Below are 21,383 nucleotides of genomic sequence, written 5' to 3'. Positions count from 1 at the left end.
GGACCTGGGGGGTGCTGTGTGGACAGGGGAGGGAAGAAAGGAAAGAGGAAGACAAGGGAAGGATGGAGGAAGGAAGTTGAGATTCTGTTTTTGTTCAGTGCTGTGGAGTCCGCTCAAATTCATAGCAACCTCGTGTACAATGTAAGCCAGACGCTGCCCAGTCCTGCGTCCTCCTCACAACTGATGTGACCTTTGAACCCATTGTTGGAACCCCTGTTCAGTCCATCTTCCTCTTTGTCTCTGACCCTCCACTTGGCCAAGCATGATGTCCTTCTCCAGGGACTGGTCCCTCCTGATAACGTGTTCAAGGAAATAGAGATAAGGACCAAAAAAGGAAAGAGAAGAGAGGGAAGGAAGCCAGGGCCCGGCCCTTTGAGTTCTCTGCTTCTAGGAGCCAGTGGGTGGGCTGCTCTGGTTTGGGGGCCTTTCCTGTTTCCCGTCTTGGGGGTGAGAGTGGGCTGAGCCCTCTAGTCCAGAGCCTTGGGAAGCAGGGCCAGTCTGGGGTGTCTGCTCAGAGCTGGGGGACGTGGCCCCAGGATCTCTAGGGTCCATCAGCCCGCATGCAGCACGCTGGGCAGACTGTGAGGGGTGCTGCGCTGGGCCTCCCCTCCATGGCCTTGCGTGCCTTCTCTGTGCCTGTGTCTGTACCCTGCAGCAGGACACCCCCCCCCCCGCCAGCCTCCCAACGGACAGGCTCAGGACCACCAGGGTCCTCACCTCCGCCCTCCCCGGCCACAGTGCAATCTCACGGGGATCTAGCCAGCATTTTACGTTAATTGGATCCCTGCATTTTCTCGGTTTCTCCTCATCCCCGCCTGTCATATCTCATTTCCCGCACAGCGTTTGCCACCTTTTACATGTTCATTACAATTTGTTGGCCGCTGGCGGCTGGCTGCTCAGTGCATGGCTTTCCTGGCCTGCCCCTTTGCTTACCCATGTAAGCCCCCAGGAGGTCCCCAGGTATGAGGCCAACAGGGTGCTGAAGCCTAGCCCGGCCGGGCAGACTCCTAAACATGACTGAGGAGTGAAAGGGAGGGGTGAGGAGGCAATGGGACTTCTGTACCTCCACTCTCTGGAGCCCCCCATCTCTGTCAGCCCCCACTTCCTTTCTGGCTGCCCTTTCTCCTCCCTCCACCCCCTTTCCTCTGTGGGGTACAGTCCTGGGACACCAGTTGCACCTAGCATCCAAGGACACACAGCAGAGGCCAGGTGGGGGCTCCGAGGAGGGGGCTGTGGAGGGGTCAGGCTGGGAGTGGAATCTTAGGAAACAAAGAGTTTTGTGGTTGGAGATCAGGGAAAGGTTGTGTGGTCCCCTCGTAGGAAGCAGCCTTGGACTTGAAGACACTGAGTGGTCCAGTGTGGTGTGGCTGGATTGAATTGTACCTGAAGCAAGTGGCTGAGAGATGAGGCTACAAAGGGGACCTTGATCTCCCCCGGGGACCAACAACGCTAGGTCTCTCTCCAGGATGCAGCCCCAGCCAGCCTGGCTCTGGGGATTAGCCAGTTAGTCCTGAGACCTCTCTCAAAATGACCACAGAGAGGGTGTCCCCGGTGTACCAGCCCACCCAGACTGTGCCAGGTTCTGTGGCTGGGTCTGTTTGACAGATGGAGAAGGGCTGAGTCCCCACCCAGCGGCAGTCAGCCAGAATGGCAAAGCTTCTGGCAAACCCAGTTCCATTGGGGTCCATCCTGTGACTGGCATGGCCAGGCTAAGCCCTGTGAGCAAACCTTCCTGGCACTGCTGGGCCCTCACACCCTTATGTGGCTGCCCTTTCTCTTCCTGAGCTTGGCTTGGGGGGGGGTGCAGAAGAGGAGGGGGGGTAGCCTTTCTCTACATGGATCGATGGGGTCAGGCTGAGTGGTGTGTCTGTGTGAATGAGTATGAGTGTGTAAGCGTGTGAGTGTGTGTGAGTGCACACGTGCGTGACTGTGAGCATGCATGTGTGGGTGGGTGTGAGGATATGTGTGTGATTGTGTTACAAGTGTGCATGTGTGTGTGTTTGTGTGAGCATGCCCCCACATTAAGGCCACAGCATCACCTCCCTTGAGAATGCAGCTGGAAAGGAAGCTCCCAGCTTTGACCCAGGACCCTCCTCCGGCTTCCTCCCCCTGCCCTCTCAGCTGACCCTGAGGATCCAGAGGGAGGTGTGAAGGACAGGGGCCCCAGGCGAGGGAGGCCTTCCCACCCACACCCTTCTCTGCGCCCCCTTCTGCCTCCGGACTCTGAGTCACATGTGGCCCAACCCAGAGCCCGGGACAGAGGCGGCCCAGTGGGTCCCTAAGCTGCCCCACCCTCCCTGCCACAGCAGCTGAAGGGCTAAATTTACCCTCTTAACAAGAACCGGGTTTGTATTTCGTTTTTCCTTTTCCTTTATTAATTTATTAATTTTCCCTTATTAATTTTGGTTTGTCATGGCTGAGCCAGTCCCCTGTCATCCACATTTGCTGGTCGGGTGTCCGAACAACCACATAGTTTTCCTATTATGGCCTGAGAGACGATGCCCCTGGGACCACCAGGGCTTCTAGAAGATTCTCGTAGCCCACGTGGGGAGGTTTCTGGGCCCGGGTTGGGCTGGGCCAGGTCAGGGGAGACTTCGATTTCTTGGCCGCCCTAGCCTCTCTCCTGCCTGCCTTCTTCTGTCCCAGGCTTGACCAGCTGTACTCCTTGGAGGAGGGGGAGCAGCAGAGGGGTCTGGAAGCTCAGGGACCATGGTGCTGACATCTGGCGCTCAGCTGGGGGTGGGGGCTGCCCCATATCTGGGGGATTCATGGGCCCCGCAGACTCGAGGGGCTCTGCCCAGCGCAGCCTTCTGTGAAGGGAATGGCTGAGAAACCTCCACTTCCTGTGTGCCTCCTGGGAGACAGCTCTACCATGCCGTGTGTACCAGCTGTGCACACAATCCTGGAAGCCCCCTTTCAGGCGCACAGAGAGGCTGCTCAATGCTGGGCTGCCCAGGGCGGAGAAGGTGCTCTCCCAGGCCTCACAGACCCCAGAGAACCCCCGCCCAGCCCAGGGACCTGGGGTGGATCCAAGCTACACATGCACCCAGACTATGGCACACATGCACCCCCAGAAGCCGGGAGGCATACACTCAGATGCAGCAACCTGCACAGGTCACGCTCCCTGTCCCTCCCACAGGTGTGTTGCATACACACACCGCACAGATGGGGAGCATCACTGAGAGGTTACAGGACCCCCAGGAATGTACAGACACAGAGTTGTGTGCATACTCCTAACGGCATACACAGCCAGAGGCCATGTGGGCGCCCTCACTCAAACGCTGCAAGCCACACATGCACACTCACAGCGGACAGGCGTCTCAGGGGGCGTGGGATGTAACATGGCCTTGGAATCCCAACTTCCGACGGGGGGTGGGACAGAGTGACCCTCCCACCAGGGCTGGATCTCCTCTCTCCTCCTCTTGTTTCTCTGGCTGGGCTCATGGTCAGACAGACAGACAGTTTCACAGGTTCCTTGGCCTCCCCTCCCCTCCCGCCCTGTTCCTTTCCCTTCACAGGAATAAACAAAATTGGGGCCAACTGTGTGGACTGCAGCCCCCCTCTACACTTCAGCTTGGCTCCTCTGGGGCCTGGCTGGATGTCGGCAGGCCCGCCCGCCACCTCAGTGCCCCAGCAGCCCCTGGTGTCTCCCAGGGAGACCGAAGGGACAGCCCCGGGGGAGCCGGGCCTCCCTGCTCTGCAGCCAGACGGGGGAGGCGCGAGGCTCGGGCAGGAAGCCGGTTGAGCCGTGGGAAGCTGGGAGCGGGATCGGGTGTGAGCGGGAGGGGTGGGAACTGGCAGAGCCGCCAGACGCTGAGCCCGGGCCTTGCTGGTGCCAGCAGCCCGTCAGCTGGGCTTCCGGAAGCGAGTTCGCGCTGAGAGCTGGGGAAGAGACCTGCTACTCGCTGCCGCCGCTGCCGCCAAGCTCCATGAGGCCCTTTTTTTCGTTTTTTTTTTTGTTTTTTTTTTACAACCCATTTGGCAATTTCCCGAAGAGGAGGGTGCGGTGGCTCACTGACTGAAAACAAACGCTGCTGCTCTGGTCCTGGTTCCCGCAGCCGGTCTGCTGCACAGAGGCCCCGCTGTCCCTGCCCGCCTCCCCCTTCACCTGGCATCCCTTCAAGGCTGGGAGGTGGGGACACAAGGAGAAGGGTTAGGGTGCTGTGGCATCTGCACCCTCAAGTGTAGGGAGCTTGGCAGGAGTGTTGTTGAGTCAGATCCACCAAGGGTGAGGGTCTCAAAGCTGACACATGTCAGCTGCCCAGCTTGGCCGGTTGGTGGGAGGAAACCCAGGCCCCCCACCCTGCCTGGCTACCTACCACCACCTCCAGTGACCAGTTCCAATTTGCCGACACCTGCTGTGTGCCCAGAAACTTCACACAGTGTTTAGTGCCGCATGGTATAGGGGTTGGATTGGGGTAACTCGGGGTCCTGGGGACACCATGGAGTCCCAGCCCAGCTGTGGTGTTTAAACCCTGTCACCAGGGGCCCAGGGGACAGTGGGAGAGGTGGGGCCACTGAAGTTAGGGTCCAGGTGTACCTCCGGCCCTAGGCCAGGTCTGAGCTACCAGGCAAACCTCCCTGGAAGGGGAGTCTGAGGGGGTGTCAGCCGGCCCTCCTGGGTGTCCTGGCTTCTGGAGCGGTTTTCTCAGCCAGCCTGGCGCCCAGGCCAGGCCTCCATGGTGAACTAGGCAGGCTGAGTGGCCTCAGAGCTGGACCCTATGTCTTAACGTGGACTCTAAAGTCCAGCAAACAGCTTCTGAACAATCAGGAGACACTGGGCCGGCTGGCAGTGCCTCCCACGCCATTCAGTCCCACCCCACAGCCCTGGTACATGTGCTATTGGAGGGGGCCAGGGCAACTGGGAGGGCCAGGCCTCCTTCACACCCTGCCTGGGGTGATGATTTTGACTTGATCTACCCTGCAGGGTCCCCAATTCTCAGGAGTTCAGGGCCACTAACCAGCAGGAGGCTTGTAAAGTCCCAGGGCACAGGACTTGCAGGGTCATTGGGCCTGGACTGGGGGTGGGGAGGTTGGCCCAGGAAGATGAAAGGAGCCCTCAGCCCACTTTCTGGCCACACCTGCTGCCCGTGCGCTCGGCTGGCTCAGACCCAAAGGCTTTGCACAGCTGTCTGCCATTTGGCTACTGGGCAGCGGGCAGGGAAGGGGCTGGGGAAGTGGTGTAGGCATGGTGCCATCGGCCAGACCTTTCAGAGGTGTAGGGGACAATTCCGCGGCAGGGTGGGCGTGGGGGTGCTCTGTTCTGAGGGCTTCCCAGTCGGCTCAGGGACAGTGGGACTGAGGACGCTCTGGTGCCCACAGTCCCCTCCCCACAGGCTCCCTCTGCCCGCCATGGAGTGTCTGGAGTAAAGAGTGTGGCGCCCTGCCTGCTCTGTGTCCATGAGTCAGGCATCAGGAAAAGGTGCCGTTTTCCCCAAGTGTTCTTGTGGCAGGAATATACGTTTAAGCCTTCCCTGGTGGGCTGGGCGCGTGGGGTCTCAGCACTGGCATTGGGGTGCACTGTCTCCCTGGTGTATTGGGCACATGGGGGTCTCAGCATGGGACTCGGGGTGCACTGAATCATTCTGCGGTAGCACTGAGGAAGCGTGGCCGGAAGCACTGGAGAAAAGAAACAGTATTGGAGGTGGTCATCCCCCTATGGACGGGACAAGGATGTGATATCCTGAGATGGGGACAGGGTAAGCCTGCGCTCCTTCCCAGTGGAAAGGGGAGATCCAGGGTGGGAAGGGGCCCGTGGAAGGCCCATCGATGAGGGTGCAGGAGCTACTTAGGCAGGGAGCTCTGGAAGGTCCGGAGCTGGGAAGGGACCTGAAGGGACCCTCCATCGCATGATCTGCTGCATCCCAGATTTGGGGGCAGGGACCCCAGGCTGGAGGTGGGGCTTGGGGTGTTGGCCACCTCAAGCAATACAGCCTCCAGACTCCAGGCCAGGTGGGGGCACCAGAGCCTGGTCACTCTGCCCGGCTCCAGACCCCACATGGAGCTTCCTCTGTGCCTCAGTTTCTCCGGGCCACATGGGAGGGCTCAAGGTCCTGAGTTCCCAGGCCAAGCTCCCTCAAGCTCTGGATCCAGACCCAGCTCTTGGCTGAGGCTACTTCCCACCATCCCGGGTGGACGGACGGGGGCGGAGGGACTTCCCTGGGTGAGGTGGGGGCCTTGGGGCCTGGCCAGCAGGAAGCTGTGCCCCCAGAGAGTACATTCACCCCACAGGCATGCCCCTGGAGGGAGTGAGCCGTCAGCGCCGCCCTTTTGGCCCGCCGGATCCAGCAGTCCTTTCCTCCCTGCCGAGCCCCATGCGGTCTGGCCTCTGCTCAGCCCCAGCCCTGTGGCCAGCCGGGAAATCCCTGGCTCTCTTCCTGGGGTCTGAGGGCCTACTCTTCCGCCCTAGTCCCCAAGGTCAGCCTAGACCCTGCCACCCCCGCTGCTTGCCCTTCCTCTGGGCTGTGTCTGGGCGCAGAGGTGTGAGATCCTATACAAGTCTGCAGCCCACCGGTGCTTCACTCAAAGGGCCAGGGCCGGGCCCTGGACTCTCCTGGCAGCCCCAGCCTCGAGTCTCTGCTGACTCACCCGAGTCTGGGAAGTTCCAAGGGCTCACTCTTGGATGAGGCATTTCACATTCACAAATCCCCCTGCCCTGTGGCGAGGAACAACTGTCCTGACTCACCAGGGCTGGGCCTGTGCCTCTTGAGAGCCCTACCGTTCCAAGGGCTCTCAGCCCAGTGCCCACTGCAGCCCCCAGGCCCCGCTCCCCACCCGACAGTCAGACTTAGACTTCTCTGTACAACGCCTGTGTCCGCCTGTGTCCTTTCTCCTGTGAGCAGCCAGTAGTCATGGCAACACAGGGAGGCCAACTCAGTCCCGTGGGGGTGGGGGGGAACCCAGGCCTGGCCTTGGCCACTGGACTGGACAAGGAAGAGGGTGGGCATGGAGAGCTTGGGAGTCTGGCTGCACGCAGACATGTGGTGCCAGGGAAAACGCCGAGCACACCATCCTGCCCAGGACACATTGCTGCTGTCTGCAGCTCGAAGCCTGCACTGGCCATGGCTGGACGCTGAGGGACTCCGAGCAGGTCACTGCAGTTGTAATCTCAAGCTTCTCCCCATCCTCCATCCTGCTCACTCTCCTCTGACTCAGGGGTTACCCCAGCTTACCTGGGACCAGACACCCACAAGACAAATCAGCTCACTGACCCTAAGGAGAGATCCATCCATCCTTCCCAGTGCTGCTCAAGGTGGGCAGGAACTGCTGGACTGATGGGGGTGTGGTGAGGCCTCTGTTGGGCCCTGATGACCCCATTCCTAGGTGTGCCAACTTGATACTTTCAGGGAAGTGGGGGCAAAGCCAGTTGCAGACGGCTGGCATCTGAGAGGCCGTGGAGCTATCTCCTTAGCCTGGGAGAGTCAGAATGCTTGGCTTCCAAGAAGGCTCACCTGGGAACAGACTTACTTGTTACAGTGCCTGATACCTGGTTGTCTGATGGTGGTGGTAACAATGATGGCGGTGTTGGTAATCATGGTAACAGTGATGATGGTGGTGGTGATGGGAACGGTGGTGGTGGTGGTGATGATAATGGTGATGGTGGTGGGTGTGATGGTAACAATGATGGCGGTGTTGGTAATCATGGTAACAGTGATGATGGTGATGGTAACCATATTGGTGGTGTTGGCAATGACGATAACAGTGGTGGTGGTGATGGTAATGATGGTGGTGGTGGTAGTAGTGATGGTAATAATGGTGGTGGTGGTGATGGTAACAATGATGATGATGACAGTCTTGGTGGTCAGTGATGGTGTGGCTTAGGTGACAGTTCTGGGAGGTCTTGCAGTAACAGGGAAAGTGTCTGTGCCAAGGTGCCTAAGGCACAAAGAGACCTGGGCCGGAGCCTGACTGTCAGGCGCCCTTGTGAACACCTTTGCCTGGGTTTTTGGAGACAAAGATTCGGGAGACTTTGGAGCCCAAGAGTCACCCATGAAAGACTCCTTTGCTGCGATGCCAACCCTGAGCCGTGCCCTCAGACCTGCCCCTGCTCACTTTGCCCCCTGTGTCCACAGCCAGCAGCCGTCTGATGGGAAATTCTCCAGCTTCATCGTTCATGAGCAGCTTCCTCACCAGCAGCCTGGGCTCAGCTGCCTCTGCGCACCCCAGCGGCCCCACCTCTGCCCCCTCCGAGCAGGCCTACCGTGGCTCCCACCCGGCCCCCTCCCAGATTTGGTTCTCCCACTCCCATGAAGGTAAGCCAGGGCCCCAGGCTCACCATGATGACCAAGTGGACCATCAGGGCCTCGGGGGTGGGAAAGGGGTAACTGCTTGGAAGCAGGAGCCAGCCTCATCAGGCAGTATCCTGGCCAGATGTGGCTCCAGATGGGCAGAGAGGGAAAAGAGTGGGGGCAGGGATGGGCTGCAGAAAGCTACGGAAATGTGCAGCACAGCTGGAATGACTGGCCAGGCTGTACCCTTCACCGAGGGCTGTGCCTCTCTCCCGGACTCAGAAAGACATGGGCTCCAGCTGGGAGGGGCAGGGAGAGAGAGCTGTCAACATGCACGGCCTGCCACCCTGGGGGCCTAGCTTGGACGCAGCCTGGTGACACTGTAGGTGCCCCATAGATGCAGGTCCATCTCTTGGAGGTCAGCCTCTAAGGCCTCAGGCTTCCTTCAGCTTGTGTTCTTTCCCAAGGTGACACCCCCATCCCAGCCCCCTGGCGAGATCTGGACAGCAGCCCTTGGTCCTGACGTCCTTCCCCTTTGAGGCAGGGTGAGGGTTAAGCCCTCTCTGGCGGCTGGCACGCGGAGAAGTAATTGCAGCTGGCAGCGGGCACAGGGGGCCCCTGCTCCTGGCACTTGGCACTGCCGTAACTCAATGACTGCGGAGTGGCGGGCGCCGTGTTTACAGAGCAGCAGACCCACACACACCGTACCCGCTGCCCGCTGCCCGCCCGCCCGCGTTCCAGGCTGGGAGATTAGCGCCCGGCACCCCTGGAGATCCACAGTTCTTTGTGCTACAAGAAAGAGGCTGTTTTCCAAACAGGACAGGTGACAAGTGAGGGACAGTTGTTAAAATAATCTGGGCTCAGCGCACACGGAGCACACATGTTGGGCAGGTGATAAGGAGTTCGTTCCTTCCCATGGAGGGGCCCTGGCAGGGTCCCAGGACCCAGGTGGGCAGGCTCCCCTGTCTCAAGCTCCCCACCCATGCTCTAGTGGCCTCCTTACAGCTGACAGAGAGGAGCAGTCCCCTGCACGGGAGACTTGGGATTCCCAACCCCCTAGGCTGTTGTCTGCTGGGCAAACCCCTGGGTCCTGGTGGTGGCATCTGGCCTCGGGATACCATGGAAGGGGCGAGTGACTGAACATGAAGCATCCTGGGAAGTCACCGCAACAGAAACAACGGCCCACTTCCCCAGCCACAGGTGGGGAGGGTGTGCCAGGCAGGGCTGACTTGGTTTACTCTTCTTAGCAGCATTGTCCCTGCCGAGGGCGCTGTGTCCCTAGAACATTTGCAGGACATGGTTCCTCCTCCTCTGCCCCACCCTTGGGGACCCCACCAACCAGGAGGGCGGTTTGTGGGTACTGCCACCTGCCCTGAGGCCCAGTAGAAACACCCCAGTCTGGCCCCCTGGGGCTGCCTGGAGGGTGAGCAGAGACGACCTGCAGACAGACAGGGCCCCCAGCAGCTCTCACCTCTAACTTCCCCTTTGCCAACGGCTGCCCTGGGTGGGTGGGTGGGTGCCTGCCACTGCCTGGCCATGCCCCCAACCTGCCATGCCCCCCACTCCCCCCACCCCCGCACCCCACTGCCCTGCCACGTTGGTGGAAAGCCGGCAGCCAGGTAGGGGGGCAGGGCAGTCTGAGCAGGAGGGGCCGTTGTGTGCACCTCCCTGGCTCCTGCCCTCGTAGGGGCACAGGTAAGCAGGCAGTGGCACATGCAGTGGGTCCTGATGTAGAGGCAGAACCAGGGGTCTCTGAGCCCCCCCCCCCCCCCCGCCCAGTTGCAGTCTCAGTGAAGATGGTGTGGGGTTGTGGTGAGGCACAAGATACCCCCCAGAGGGTGGCAGAGTGCCATGCTACTCACTGTGTTCATGGCCCAGTAGACCCCTTCCCCACTTGACCACTGCCTTCAGTTCAGCTGCCTGCCCTGGGACCCCCTAACTGCCAGGCTTCTCTAGCCCAGTGGTTGAGCCGCGTGGTGACCGAGCCTCGTGGTGGCCGCTGCTGAGCCAGGAGCGCACGGCCGGCGGTGGGAGCTGGGTGGGACGAGTGGCAGGCTGGCTGGCAGGCTGCCCTGGCCGAGTGCCCAGCTGCTCGTTTGACGGAGTGCCAGCTGGCTCCCGTGTGCCGGGGCCTGCTCCTGTGTCGTGTGTGTTCGGGGAGGGGGTGCAGTGGGCCAGGAGCATGTGATTGTGTGAGATGGGGGGCCGCCAGGCCCGGTGGACTATGGGCGGCTGCTCAAAGTCTAACCGGACCCTCAGCCGCTCACTCCCTTTCTTGGAAAGCAGGTGCCCTGCACGGCCAGCTTGCCCCCTTTCCCATCCAGAGCAGGCAGGGAAGGGGCCTCCCAGCCAGTGGGCAGCACCCCTGCCTCTGTCCCCGGACCAGCCCCCATCTGTGGGGCAGCTGCGGGAGGGGGGGCCTTCCTGCCTCCTGCTGGGGCAGCCGGAGGAACGCCCTATAACATCTGGCTTTGGGCACAGCTCCCTGCAACCTGCCCAGGATGAGGGGCCCTCCACAGGCTGCTTGGGGATGGGCTGGACAGCGGAAATGGCCCAGGACAGAGGTGAGCTGAGCTGTGGCCAGCCTGTCCTGGGTGGGTCAGAGCGGGGGTGGGGTGCGGCACAGCTGGTCCTATTGTCAGCCCACAGAGCCCCTCCCACTGCCCCACCCCCCAGCTGCTAGGTCCAGACCACCCACAGGGCGGATGAAAAGAGATTCTGTTCTTGGTGACTGAGCTGGGGAGGGGGCTTGAGCTGGCTCCTCAACTGGCTACTTGTGGTCTCTTGTGCCACCTGGAGGGAGAGCTGAGGGCAGCACCAGCCACATGCCAGCCGCTGCCTGCCGCCTGGTCCACCTTGTGGTCAGCACCACACCCTCCATTCAGGGCTGCGCTCCCTGCTGCTCTGAGTCCCCTTGGGTATGCTGGAGCAGGGTGTGGGAGGGGTGGGGGTGTAAGTCTAGGGATGTGGGGGTCCTGCTGTCCCATCAGCGTGCAGTAACCCTGAGTGTGCTGAACCATCTCGCCTGGGACTCCTGGGGGCACTGCGGGGTCCCTGGATGAGGCAGGTGGCATGGCTGTGACCTACCCAGAGGTCACTACATTGTGCCTGGGGCAGCACTCTACCTGCTTTTCCCTGCTATGGCACCGTTGTACGGGTGGGTAAAGTGAGGCACAGGAAGTTGCATGGCGGGATTTAAGCCCAGTCATAATGGCTTCCTCCTAGCTGCCTCAGAGCTTTGCTGGCCTCTGCTGTGTTGGGAGTGAGGGTCCCACAGCCCAGCTCCCACCTGTGCAGTGAGACCTGGCCAACCTCTCAATAATGAAGATCAGCTTCCTTGGTAGGCCCCTTCCGTGACCTGTCCAGCTGAGCAGCTGTGAAGGCCACTGTACCTCCCCAGTCCTAAACACTGGAGGGAGCAGACCCAGGCTGTGAGGGGGCTGCTGCGGAGATTGGTGGCCACACCTTGGCTGTTCCTAGCTGCTTTAAGCTCCTCTTCTTGAGGCCTGTATGGTCCCAGGGCTGCCTGACCCCTGGGCTGGGCCTGCTTGGGTTTCAGATCCGCTTCAGGTGGCCCGAAACTGTCTCATCACACTGGGGCCTGAGCAGACTGTCCATGGCTCTTGTTGCGGGGGTACCCTGGTCTTTATCTAGCCTCTTGCCTAGGAGTGGACAGACCCTGCCAGGTCCAGTGCCCTGGGATGGTCAAAGATTGTCGGATGGGCATAGAGAATCTGAATCAAGTGGGCTTGAGGGGTGGTGTCAGTGAGTGGACATGTAATACCCAAACCAGGTGGGCATGGAGCGCACCTGAGCCAGGTGGGCTAGAGTCAGGGAGTGGACGTGAGTATCCAAGCCAGGTGGGCCGGAGCCAGGTGGGCTGTGGTCAGGGGCTGGATGCAGTGAAATAGGAATCACTGTGAAACCAACCCTGAGCCTCACACCCCAGTCCCCACTGGAGGAGATGGTGAGTTAACTGGGTGATCAGAGCTTTTGTAGTCCCCTGTGGTGGGAGTCATTCTCAAGAGCCACCCTGGACAGTGAAGGAGCCTGGCTTGAGGATCTGTGGGCAGAAACGGGGTGTGTGGCAGGGAGCTCCCTGGGTTGTGGGGAGCTGTAGCATAGTGACTCCCTTCAATACCCATGATGCTTCTGTCCTGTGCCCTGGCAGACATTATGTGTCCGTTGTGGCACAGTGGATGCAGCCTCAAAATCCTTCCTTCGCCCTGCACTGTGGGTAGTGAATGTCAGCAAATGGACTGGCCGTTGAAGCTCACGAGCACCCTGAGAAAGGGTCCCCACTGAGTTTGTGTGTGAGCCTGGACTAGGGTTTCTGGGGTTTGGCCTCCAGTCCTGGTCCCGCTGTGAATGGGCAGCTTTGTCACTTAAGCTTCAGGTTCTCGTCTACAAACTGGGGTTCATCATTTCTCCGGCTAAGTTAGGTTTGAGGTCCAGAGAAGGGAGGACTTGGGGGTCACACTGTTTCCAGGAGGGCTGATGTTGAGAGCGCCAGCCTTGGAGCCGGGTATCTGCCAGCAAGCCTTCGGGACCTGTGACCCGTGGCTGCGTCTGCCGCCCTCCCAGGACCCTGACTGCCAGTATTGCCCAAAGGCAGGCAATCCAAACAACCAGCTACTAGTACTCCACAGCTGCTTCCATTTGTAAAAATCCATTTTTGATTTTTTTCTTTCAATTCAGAGAGAGCAGTGTTTGGGTGAGAATGAAAGGCGCCCTTTTATCCCTGGACTGGACCCCTGCTTGGCTTCTTCCTCTCCCAGCCCCCTTCCCTGGCCCCCACTTGCCTTGGCCTTTATCCTTACTCCTCCAGGCCAGATCCTGCTCTCTGCCTACCGCACTCCTGGCTCCCTGGACTCCAGCCTCAGCTCTGTCTTCTGGGGATGAGCCCGAGGGTAGGAGCTGGGAGTCTTTGGAACATAGATCCCCAGGCACATTTCCAGCCCACCACCCCCGCTCCATGGCCGGATGGCAACCAGCTGGGACTCAGAAGTGGGACACCCCAGGGCTACCCACCCCCACACTAACTGACCCAAGAGGGCTGGACAGGAAGGAGCCCACCCCTAGTTGATGGAGGGCTGGCCCCCTAACTAGTAGTGGGTAGGGTCTGGGTGATGGGTAGGGTCCAGCCCTCTGAGGGGCCATGGGGCATCTGCACCTGGGAAGCAGCAGTTGGCGGGAGGAATTTACAGACTTCTGATGACTAAAATGAGGCCCCATAAAAGATTTAGCAGCAGCCGGTTACAGATGGACAGCTGGGGTGGGTTAGCCCCCACCTCCACGTGCACCCATCTCCACCCCACCCCCAACTCTGTCAAGTCGTCCAGGAGCTGAGGTTAATCTAATAAACATCTGCTCCAGATGTGTGTCTACACACTCACCAAGCCAGTTGAGCCCGCCTGCCTGCCCAGCCTCTGGCCTCTAAAAGATACGGGGGAGGGGGAGTACACAGGGGGACTACCCCAAGTACAGGCAGGTGACCCGCTTCCGGCCACTTCCACTCCTGCCTCAGGACTGGTTTGCATGGGGTTTCTCCTGGGCACAGGCATCTGAGGGGTTCACCTTCTGGGCACAGTAGTGGCCCATCACTGCTGAGGGGTCTGCCAGGAGGAGTACCAGCACCTCATTTAAACTAGGGGACCCCCACAGACGCCTGGTTCCTCTTCATAACAGACCACTTCCTGCTCCAGGCTCCGCCCCAGGCATCCTCAGCGTCCCCAGCTGAGCCCTCACCCCATGTACCTCAGGCCTGGTTCGAGGGTGAGGGTTGTTGTTACTGTTAAGTGCCGTCGAGTTGGTAGCAGCGCCCAAATGGCCAGCCAGCTCAGCAAAGTCAAGATTGGCATTAACACGGCCCAGGGACTGGGAACTAGTGTTTGGGAGGCACTGGACACAGGTTCTCTGGATGCCTGCTGACTGGGTGTGGATGGCTGTTCCTCAGAGTGTATGTCATGGATACGATGTCCCATATGCTGGAATTCTACACACACAGCCAAGGGTCCCGAGATACAGGCGTTCGATCGAGGTTTTCTGCTGCTGTCCCCTTCTATCTTGGGGTGGCTTTCTTAGTGCAAAGGGTCAGCCGTGTGGAGTGTGGCCGGCAACCCCAGCCACACAGATGCAGGAGTTGCGTGGACAGAGGCTGTGTGCCCCTCACTGCCTGCGTGGCATCAACTCCATTGGGGGGCCCCAGGAGGCTCTGCCCTGCCATCTGTCAGGATAGTGGTGACATTTATGAGGGCTTTGGCTTGAGCAGGAGAGGAGCAGGCCCTTCCAGCTTTCAGAGCCTGAAGGCTGGCCATCCCACCCCCGACCCACATTGCTCGTCTATAGACGGTGGAGAAGTGATTCACCCCACAAAGGTTTGCCTTGGCCCCCAGTCACCCACAGACCCCTACGGGCTAGGATAAACATGTCCTCTGTCCTTCCGTGGGGGCTCCCACCCCCATGGAACAGTGCAGCATAGGAATCTGGTAAGGAAAAGCCTGGAACTCTGTGGGCCACGGTGGGAAGGAGGGCAGCCCTCAGAGGTGGCAGCAAGCAGGGTGAGGACTGGCTAGCCCCCCAGCAGGCGGACCGGCCTGTTGCTCTGCCCTCTCTGCCCCATCCCTCCCCGTGGGTCCAAACAGGAGCAGACCCCCTCTGAGAAGCCTGAGTTTCAAGTGCCTTTGGTCACCTAGAAGGACACCCTTGGCTACTGTCTGCCCTATGATAGGGGTGAGAGGGTGTCAGGTGTCTGAGCAGCTCCAGGGGCAGGGGGACGTGGCAGGTGGGGCTTGTCCCAGGTAACTGAAGCAGCCTCAAAGTCCAGGGCCACTTGCCCTGACTGGTCCAAGCTGAGTTCAGGCCCTAGAACTCTGGCTGCCTGCAGGGACACCTGGCAGGCCTCAGGGTGGTCTTGGGGCCAATGCGGAAACTCTTGGGGTTGGAGCTCCCATTGCAAATCTCAGAGATCCCCCACCCTACAAATCCTGCCACACCCCACGCTCTGCTCAGCACCGAACAGCAGGTTCCCAGGGGCAGTCCGCTCACTGCACAGCCATCTAGGCAGGAAGAGCACTGGCCTGTTTGTCCCCACCCCATCCTCCTCCCACAGGGTTCTCTGTCCACTGCACCCACTCCCATGCTGGTCAGCCCCCTGGAAACTCCCCAAAAGCTAAGTGTTGCTGGAGGGGAATCAAAGGCAGGGCCCTCCTCCATCCTCCCTCACTCCCAGCCCATCAGCAATTCAATTTGTGCCACACTCAGGGAGGGTATTAGTGGAGTCAGAGTTAATACGAAGTATTGATGGGTTGATTTCCCACTGGCATTCGCGGCCAACTCCACAGGGCATCGCTCCAGGACCTCCGGCTCCCGCCTCCCTGGGGCCAGGGTTTTGGGCTGGGGGGTGCCTCACAGCAATCTCCTTGTGTCTCCAGCTCCAGGGTACCCCAGATTTTCTGGGAGTCTGGCATCCACCTTCCTACCCATGAGCCACTTGGATCACCATGGAAACAGCAATGTCCTCTACGGGCAGCATCGTTTCTATGGAGCCCAAAAAGGCAAGTGACAGAGCACAGAGTGGCAGGCAACGTGGGTCCGTGGGGGGGGCGTGGTTTGCAGTGCGTCAGGGGTGTGTGGCAGGGGAGTGGCCTCAGGGTGGAAGTGGGCACTCAGCAGGGTCTGCTTTGAGCCACTAGCCTTAGACCCTCCCAGCATTCAGTCTCAGAGACCAAGGCCCAGAGCAGACTAAAGCACAAAATTGGGGAGAGTTCTGATGCCATCGCTGCCGTCCGCACCTCCTGCTCAGGAGATTGCAATCATAACAGGCTGGCCTCTGGTGGGATGCCTAGCCCAACTCTGCCTGGGCCCAACAGCAGCCAGGGTAGCTCAGGAGGAAGATGACATCCTGTGGGAAGAGACAGGGGCCCTGAGGCCAGCTCTTGCCTGCTGTCTGCTGTCCGTGGGCCCCATGCTGAAGTTAGACACTTCAGGGCTAAGGAGCTCTGGGATTTGTCCTGGGAGAGGGAACCCTGAGTTTGGGTCTTTGTTAATGAGGCAGAGGCAGCCAGATGGAACAGTGGTATGGCCCAGATGTGTAAAGGCCTGGGGCTCTCGAATGTGTGTATCTGTGTGCATGCATGTACACGTAGGGACTGTATGAACATGTGCGTGCACATGTGTGCATTGTGTGTGATCATGTATGTGGGTGTGCACGTGTGAGGGTGTGTACTTGTGCATGTGTACACACATGTGTGTTTGTGTGCATGCATGTGACTATGGATCTGTGCACACACGTATGTGTGCATGTGTGTTTGTGTGTCTTGTGTGTGTTCATGTGTGTGCGTATGCACACGTGTGCACATGTTTGTGTGTGTATGTCAGAGATGTCTTGATACGGGCCTTGCTAAAGATGCAGCCTGGCAGGAGAGGGTGGCTCATAGAGAACTGGGAGCTGCCAGAGAGTGACTCCAAGGTGGCTGGACAGATGAGGAAGTGGGCGGCGACAAATACAAATACTTCCACAGCTGCCTGGGTGCCCCACTTTTCAGTCTGGGGCTTGGATGGGGGCAGAAGACTTGGTCCCTAAAGCCCCCAGATGGACCTCAGGAAGTGTGGTTAGGCAGAGTTTCCACAGGGGTTCCAGGAAAGGAAGGGGGCCTGGAGGTGGCCATGGTGGCCCCAGTGGGGAGGTTTGGGAGTACAGTGGTAAGGGACCCTGTGGTCAGTAGCTCAGTTCTCTTGCTATATGTTCTGCCATCACCCTATGCCTCCCTCAGAATCAGAACCTCGGGCTGGCCCTGCCTTCACCTCAGGTTTGCAGAAGCCTATTTGCGGTCAAGGTTCAGAACGGCCGTGGTCTTGTTCCGCCGCATGGGCCAGCTGCCCAATCAGGGTGGGCTCAACCCTGTTCTCAGGCAGAAAACAGAAGGTCTGCCAGGAGATGATATCCTAGCCACGCTGGAAAAACTAAGCCTCCTCCCTCAGCTCTTGGGTGTACACTGACTCCCCCTGAAGAGGGTTCTGGGGGTTTTGTCTTAGAGGCTGCTATGATAAAGGTTATAGCTTTGGGAAGGATGGGTAACAGCCAGGAGAGGCCCCTCCCCCCCATTGCAGGCTGCAAGCTCCTTCATCAGTCTGGGCTGGCCCATGCAGCTGTTTTGACAGCCTGTGTCAGGGGCGGGCAGGTGTCTGGCCCCAGTTGGGAAACCCGACGCTGGGACCAGCACAGGGACCCCTCCCTTGGGCTGCACAGATGGCAGGTGGCAATGGAGCTGGGGCACAGCTTCGCAGCTCTGTGGTGCAGCCTCGTCCAAGAACATTATTTGGTTTTGGAAATTGAGCTAATTAGGTTTGCCCTGGCTCCCACTTCCCTATCCCCTGTCCCTTGTTTTTAATTAGCAGGAAATTGACAAGGAATTTACATGACTGAGGACAGTTTTACAAGTTCCAAATGTTTCTTTTGTCCTACCCCCAGCCCGTCCCTCTCCCTCAGCTCCAGGCCATCCAGCCCCATCCCTTGCTGCCTGAGCACCCAGCTAGCTGTACAGGGGAGGGGCCAGTCCCCCAGGGATTGCCCGGTGAGTGGGTTTCCCCCAGGGCTGGCAGGGAGAATGGAGCAGCCTCAACTCCGGTAGGAAGGGAGCCTGGTATACCCAGCGCCCAGCAGGTGGGTAGGCAGGAGCTGCTGGATTGAACTGAGAGCCACTGGTGAGGTAGGGCCAGGTGAGGTGGCACTCAATGCCCTGGGACTGACCACATCATGCCCTGTGATGTCACCTGTGCCCACCTGAAGGCTGAGGGCAACGGTGTCTCTTCAGCTGCTTTTGTTAAAGGCTGCCCCTGTCCCCTCCCAGAATGGCACACCCTGAGACATCAGGGCTGAGGTTGAGTGAACTGAGGTTATGAATCAGGCTGCAAGCCCCAAGGTCAGCAGTTCGAAACTACCAGCGGTTCCACAGGAGAAAGATGAGGCGTTCTGCTCCCGTAAAGATTTACAGCCTCGGAAACCCTGTGTAGGGTCGCTATAGTCGGAACCGACTCCGCGGCACTTAACAACAACAACCCAAGGGTTAGAAAGTCCTCCAGAGCCCAGCCTCCCTTTGACACACCCCTTCAGTTTCACCCTTCCACCTGATCCCCAACCTGAGCTCTCCACCTGCACCCCTCACCTGTGCATCCCCACCTGAGCTCCCCACCTGAGCCCTGTGAAGGTGTGTGTAATGTGCACCTGTGTGATTGTGAGTGTGTTTGTGTGCTCATGTGAAGGGGAAGGTATCGGTCCTCAGACTCCACCCTGTAGCCCCCCAGAGCCCCTTTCTCCCTTCACAAATCCCTTGAGGCCAAGCAGTGGAGACAGAGTTGGGGTCCCAACCTTGAGGCCAGTACTGCAGGATGGTGGCAGATGCAGAAGTATGTGGGGCTGTCTGAGCCCACCAGCCCTGCCAGGGACCTCCCCTGATCTGGGCTCTCTTGGCACACAGATAACTTTTACCTGCGCAACCTGCCCCCACAGCCCACGCTCCTACCCGCCAACCACAACTTTCCCGGCATGGCCCGAGCCGCCCCTGGTCACCCCGTCGGCTCCTGCAGCCGTGAGCGGGGCGAGGCTGGCCCCTTGCCGAAGGGCTCCAAGGAGTTTGACCGCTTCCTCATGGGCAAAGAGCTGGGCAAAGAGAAGACTGGCAAGGTGGCTGAGGCTAAGGAGCGGCCGGCAGCGGAGGAGGACAGCAGCAAGGAGCGGCACAGGCTGGTGTTGCCCATACCAGCTGATGGGCACTGTCCAGACGGCACTGTGCCCCGGGCGGCCTGCGAGGGTCGTGCCAAGCACCTGGCTGCCTGTCTCCTCAACACCAAGGTGCTTAATGGTGACATGGGCAAGGCTGCGTTGGCCAGCTGTGCAGGGGGCATGTTGGTACGGCCTGGTGCGGGTTCAGCAGCCCCTGGACGCTGCACCAAGGAGGTGGTGGGCCCCCCAGAGCCGGGGCCGGCCTTCAGCGAGTGCCTGGAGAGACGGCAGATGCTCCATCACAAGGTGTCCTACACGGTCCCCTCTGGCCTGCCTGCTGGACCACCGCCACCCCTCAGCACCGCCCCCAGCTCCTTTCCCTGCCTGCAGCTCCATGCTGGCCCCGATGGGCTCTGCCCACTGCAGGACAAAGCCCCCCGGGACCTGAAGGCCAAGGGGCCCACCTTCGTGCCTTCCGTGGGACACCTGGCCGACAAGAGCCGCCCTTTTCAGACTGCTGAGGCCTGCGCCGTGGCCGGTGAGGGCAAGGATCGGCACCTGGAGGGGGCTGCTGACCACGTCCCACCCTATGGAGTCACCTATGCCCATCTGAAGGCTGAGGGCAAGGGCGAGCGGCGGACGGGTGGCTTCGAGGCAGCCCTGAACCCCAGGCTCAAAAGTCTGGAGTACCTCACCAGCGCAGGCCCCGAGGCCCCCTTCCCCGGCCTCCCCAAAGGCAGTCTGGACAAAAATGGCTACTTTGAGCTGCCCACACCCACACAGGAGTGTGTCCACCTGAGTCACCAGGACCCACTGGGTGGGAAGATCAGCCAGGTCTGCTGCACTTTAGACAAAGCTGCCAGCAAGGAGGCCTCTTTGGGCGCCCCCGCGGTCCAGAAGGTGGCCCGCATTCGGCACCAGCAACACATGGTGGTTCCAGAGGGAGACCCAGGATGCAGCGGGGCCGAGGGCAAGCGCAAGTCGCTGGAGTTGGCAGCACTGGGCTACGGAGGGCCCCACCTGCCGCCGTGGAGCGTGCAGGCCAGCCAGGGGGCTACCATGACCATTGGCGAGGAACGCAAGGGCAGCGCCTACCTGGACCCATTCAGCAGCAGCCTGCAGCCGGCAGCCCTTCTGCCCCAAGAGCTGCCCACGTCACAGGATGAGGTCTCGGCCATGAAGAACTTGCTCAAGTACAGCAGCCAGGCTCTGGTCGTGGGTCAGAAGGCACCTTTTGTGGGTCTGGGCGGCCTTAAGGCCAGCTGTGTCCAGCAGGAAGCCAAGTTCTCTGCTCCCAAGGCTCCAGGCGAGGTGGAGCGGCCCGACTGTGCCCGCAGCCGTGAGCACGACACCCCACATGGTGACGGGGAGGTGCGGCAGCCTCCTGTCGGCATTGCTGTAGCTGTGGCTCGGCAGAAGGACACGGTAAACCGGCCCGAGAACATCTATAGTACCAGCTCCGGACGGCAGGGCCGGGCAGCCCCTGCCTTCAAGGGTGAGCAAGAACCCCCCACAGGAGAGGCAGTAGGTGGGCAATGCCCAGGGCTCCTGCCCTCGTCCACCCCCTCCCCGCCCTGTGAGCCCCCCACCCCCCAAACCTGACCTCGGTCCCCTCCAAGCCTTCCAAGGCCAGGAGACTGCTGGGTGCCCCAATTCCCATCCCCTCTACCCACCCTGTGCAGCTGGTGGTGGTCCCCGCTCCATGCATATGCTGGGCCTCGAGGCTGAGGAGGACCGCTCTCGCCTGTGTGAGGACCGCCTGGGGCTGGCCAGCCGAGAGCTTTTGCTTCAGTAAGAGCACGCACTGTGGCCGTGGGAGGGAATCGGCCGCTCAATCCCAGAGCAGGCTTTAGGGGTGCTGCCCCACGAGGGAAAAGGGGGCTCCCACCAGGAGCCCACAGGGTCGGTGTGTAGGGATGGGGCGGGAGCAGGTGTGGACTGAGCCATGGTCTCGCAGGGACAGCAAGGAGCTGGTGGAGTTTGCCCGGACGCACCCATCAGGCAGCTGCCCTGGAGACCTGGGCCCACATCTCATGATCACCGGCAGTTCCTCCCTGCAGAACAGCCAGCTGGGCGGGGACCCAGCCTCCCACCCTCACCCTGCCCACCCACCCTGGCTGCCCCGCACTCGCAGTCCCTCTCTATGGATGGGGGGACACTCCTACGGTCAGTGCTTGGCAGGCGGGTACCAGTGGGGCTTTTGTTCTCCGGGTAGCCCCTGACCACGTCCTCTGTCTCTCCAGGCCTCGGGCACCCTGCTCTGCACCAGAACCTGCCGCCCGGCTTCCCTGCCTCTGTGCCCGGCCCCATGCCTCCCGTCTTCCCCCTCTCCCAGGACACCCCCACACAGCTCGTCATTCTGCCCTCGGAACCTGCCCCCCACACTGCCCCCCACGCACTCGGTGAGAGGCCTCTCAAACTGAGCAAGTCTG

The 21,383-nt window shown here is 60.3% G+C and overlaps 1 protein-coding gene across 1 annotated transcript in view; it reads left to right on the top strand.

Annotated features, from left to right (window-relative positions):
- Positions 1–21,383, top strand: part of BAHCC1 (BAH domain and coiled-coil containing 1) — a gene marked incomplete at its 5' end in the record, with an annotated part of 53,186 nt that overhangs the window by 11,675 nt on the left and 20,128 nt on the right. Inside the window, 6 exons of the mRNA XM_006869636.1 lie at positions 8,073–8,252; positions 15,662–15,784; positions 18,707–20,446; positions 20,634–20,742; positions 20,909–21,117; positions 21,195–21,353. Of these exons, the coding sequence (XP_006869698.1) occupies positions 8,073–8,252; positions 15,662–15,784; positions 18,707–20,446; positions 20,634–20,742; positions 20,909–21,117; positions 21,195–21,353 (2,520 nt within the window). The remainder of the gene's footprint in view (positions 1–8,072; positions 8,253–15,661; positions 15,785–18,706; positions 20,447–20,633; positions 20,743–20,908; positions 21,118–21,194; positions 21,354–21,383) is intronic.

Source organism: Chrysochloris asiatica, unplaced genomic scaffold (genome assembly GCF_000296735.1).
Source record: "Chrysochloris asiatica unplaced genomic scaffold, ChrAsi1.0 scaffold00132, whole genome shotgun sequence".
Taxonomy (NCBI): Eukaryota; Metazoa; Chordata; class Mammalia; order Afrosoricida; family Chrysochloridae; genus Chrysochloris; species Chrysochloris asiatica.
This window is presented reverse-complemented; position numbering and strand designations above follow the sequence as displayed.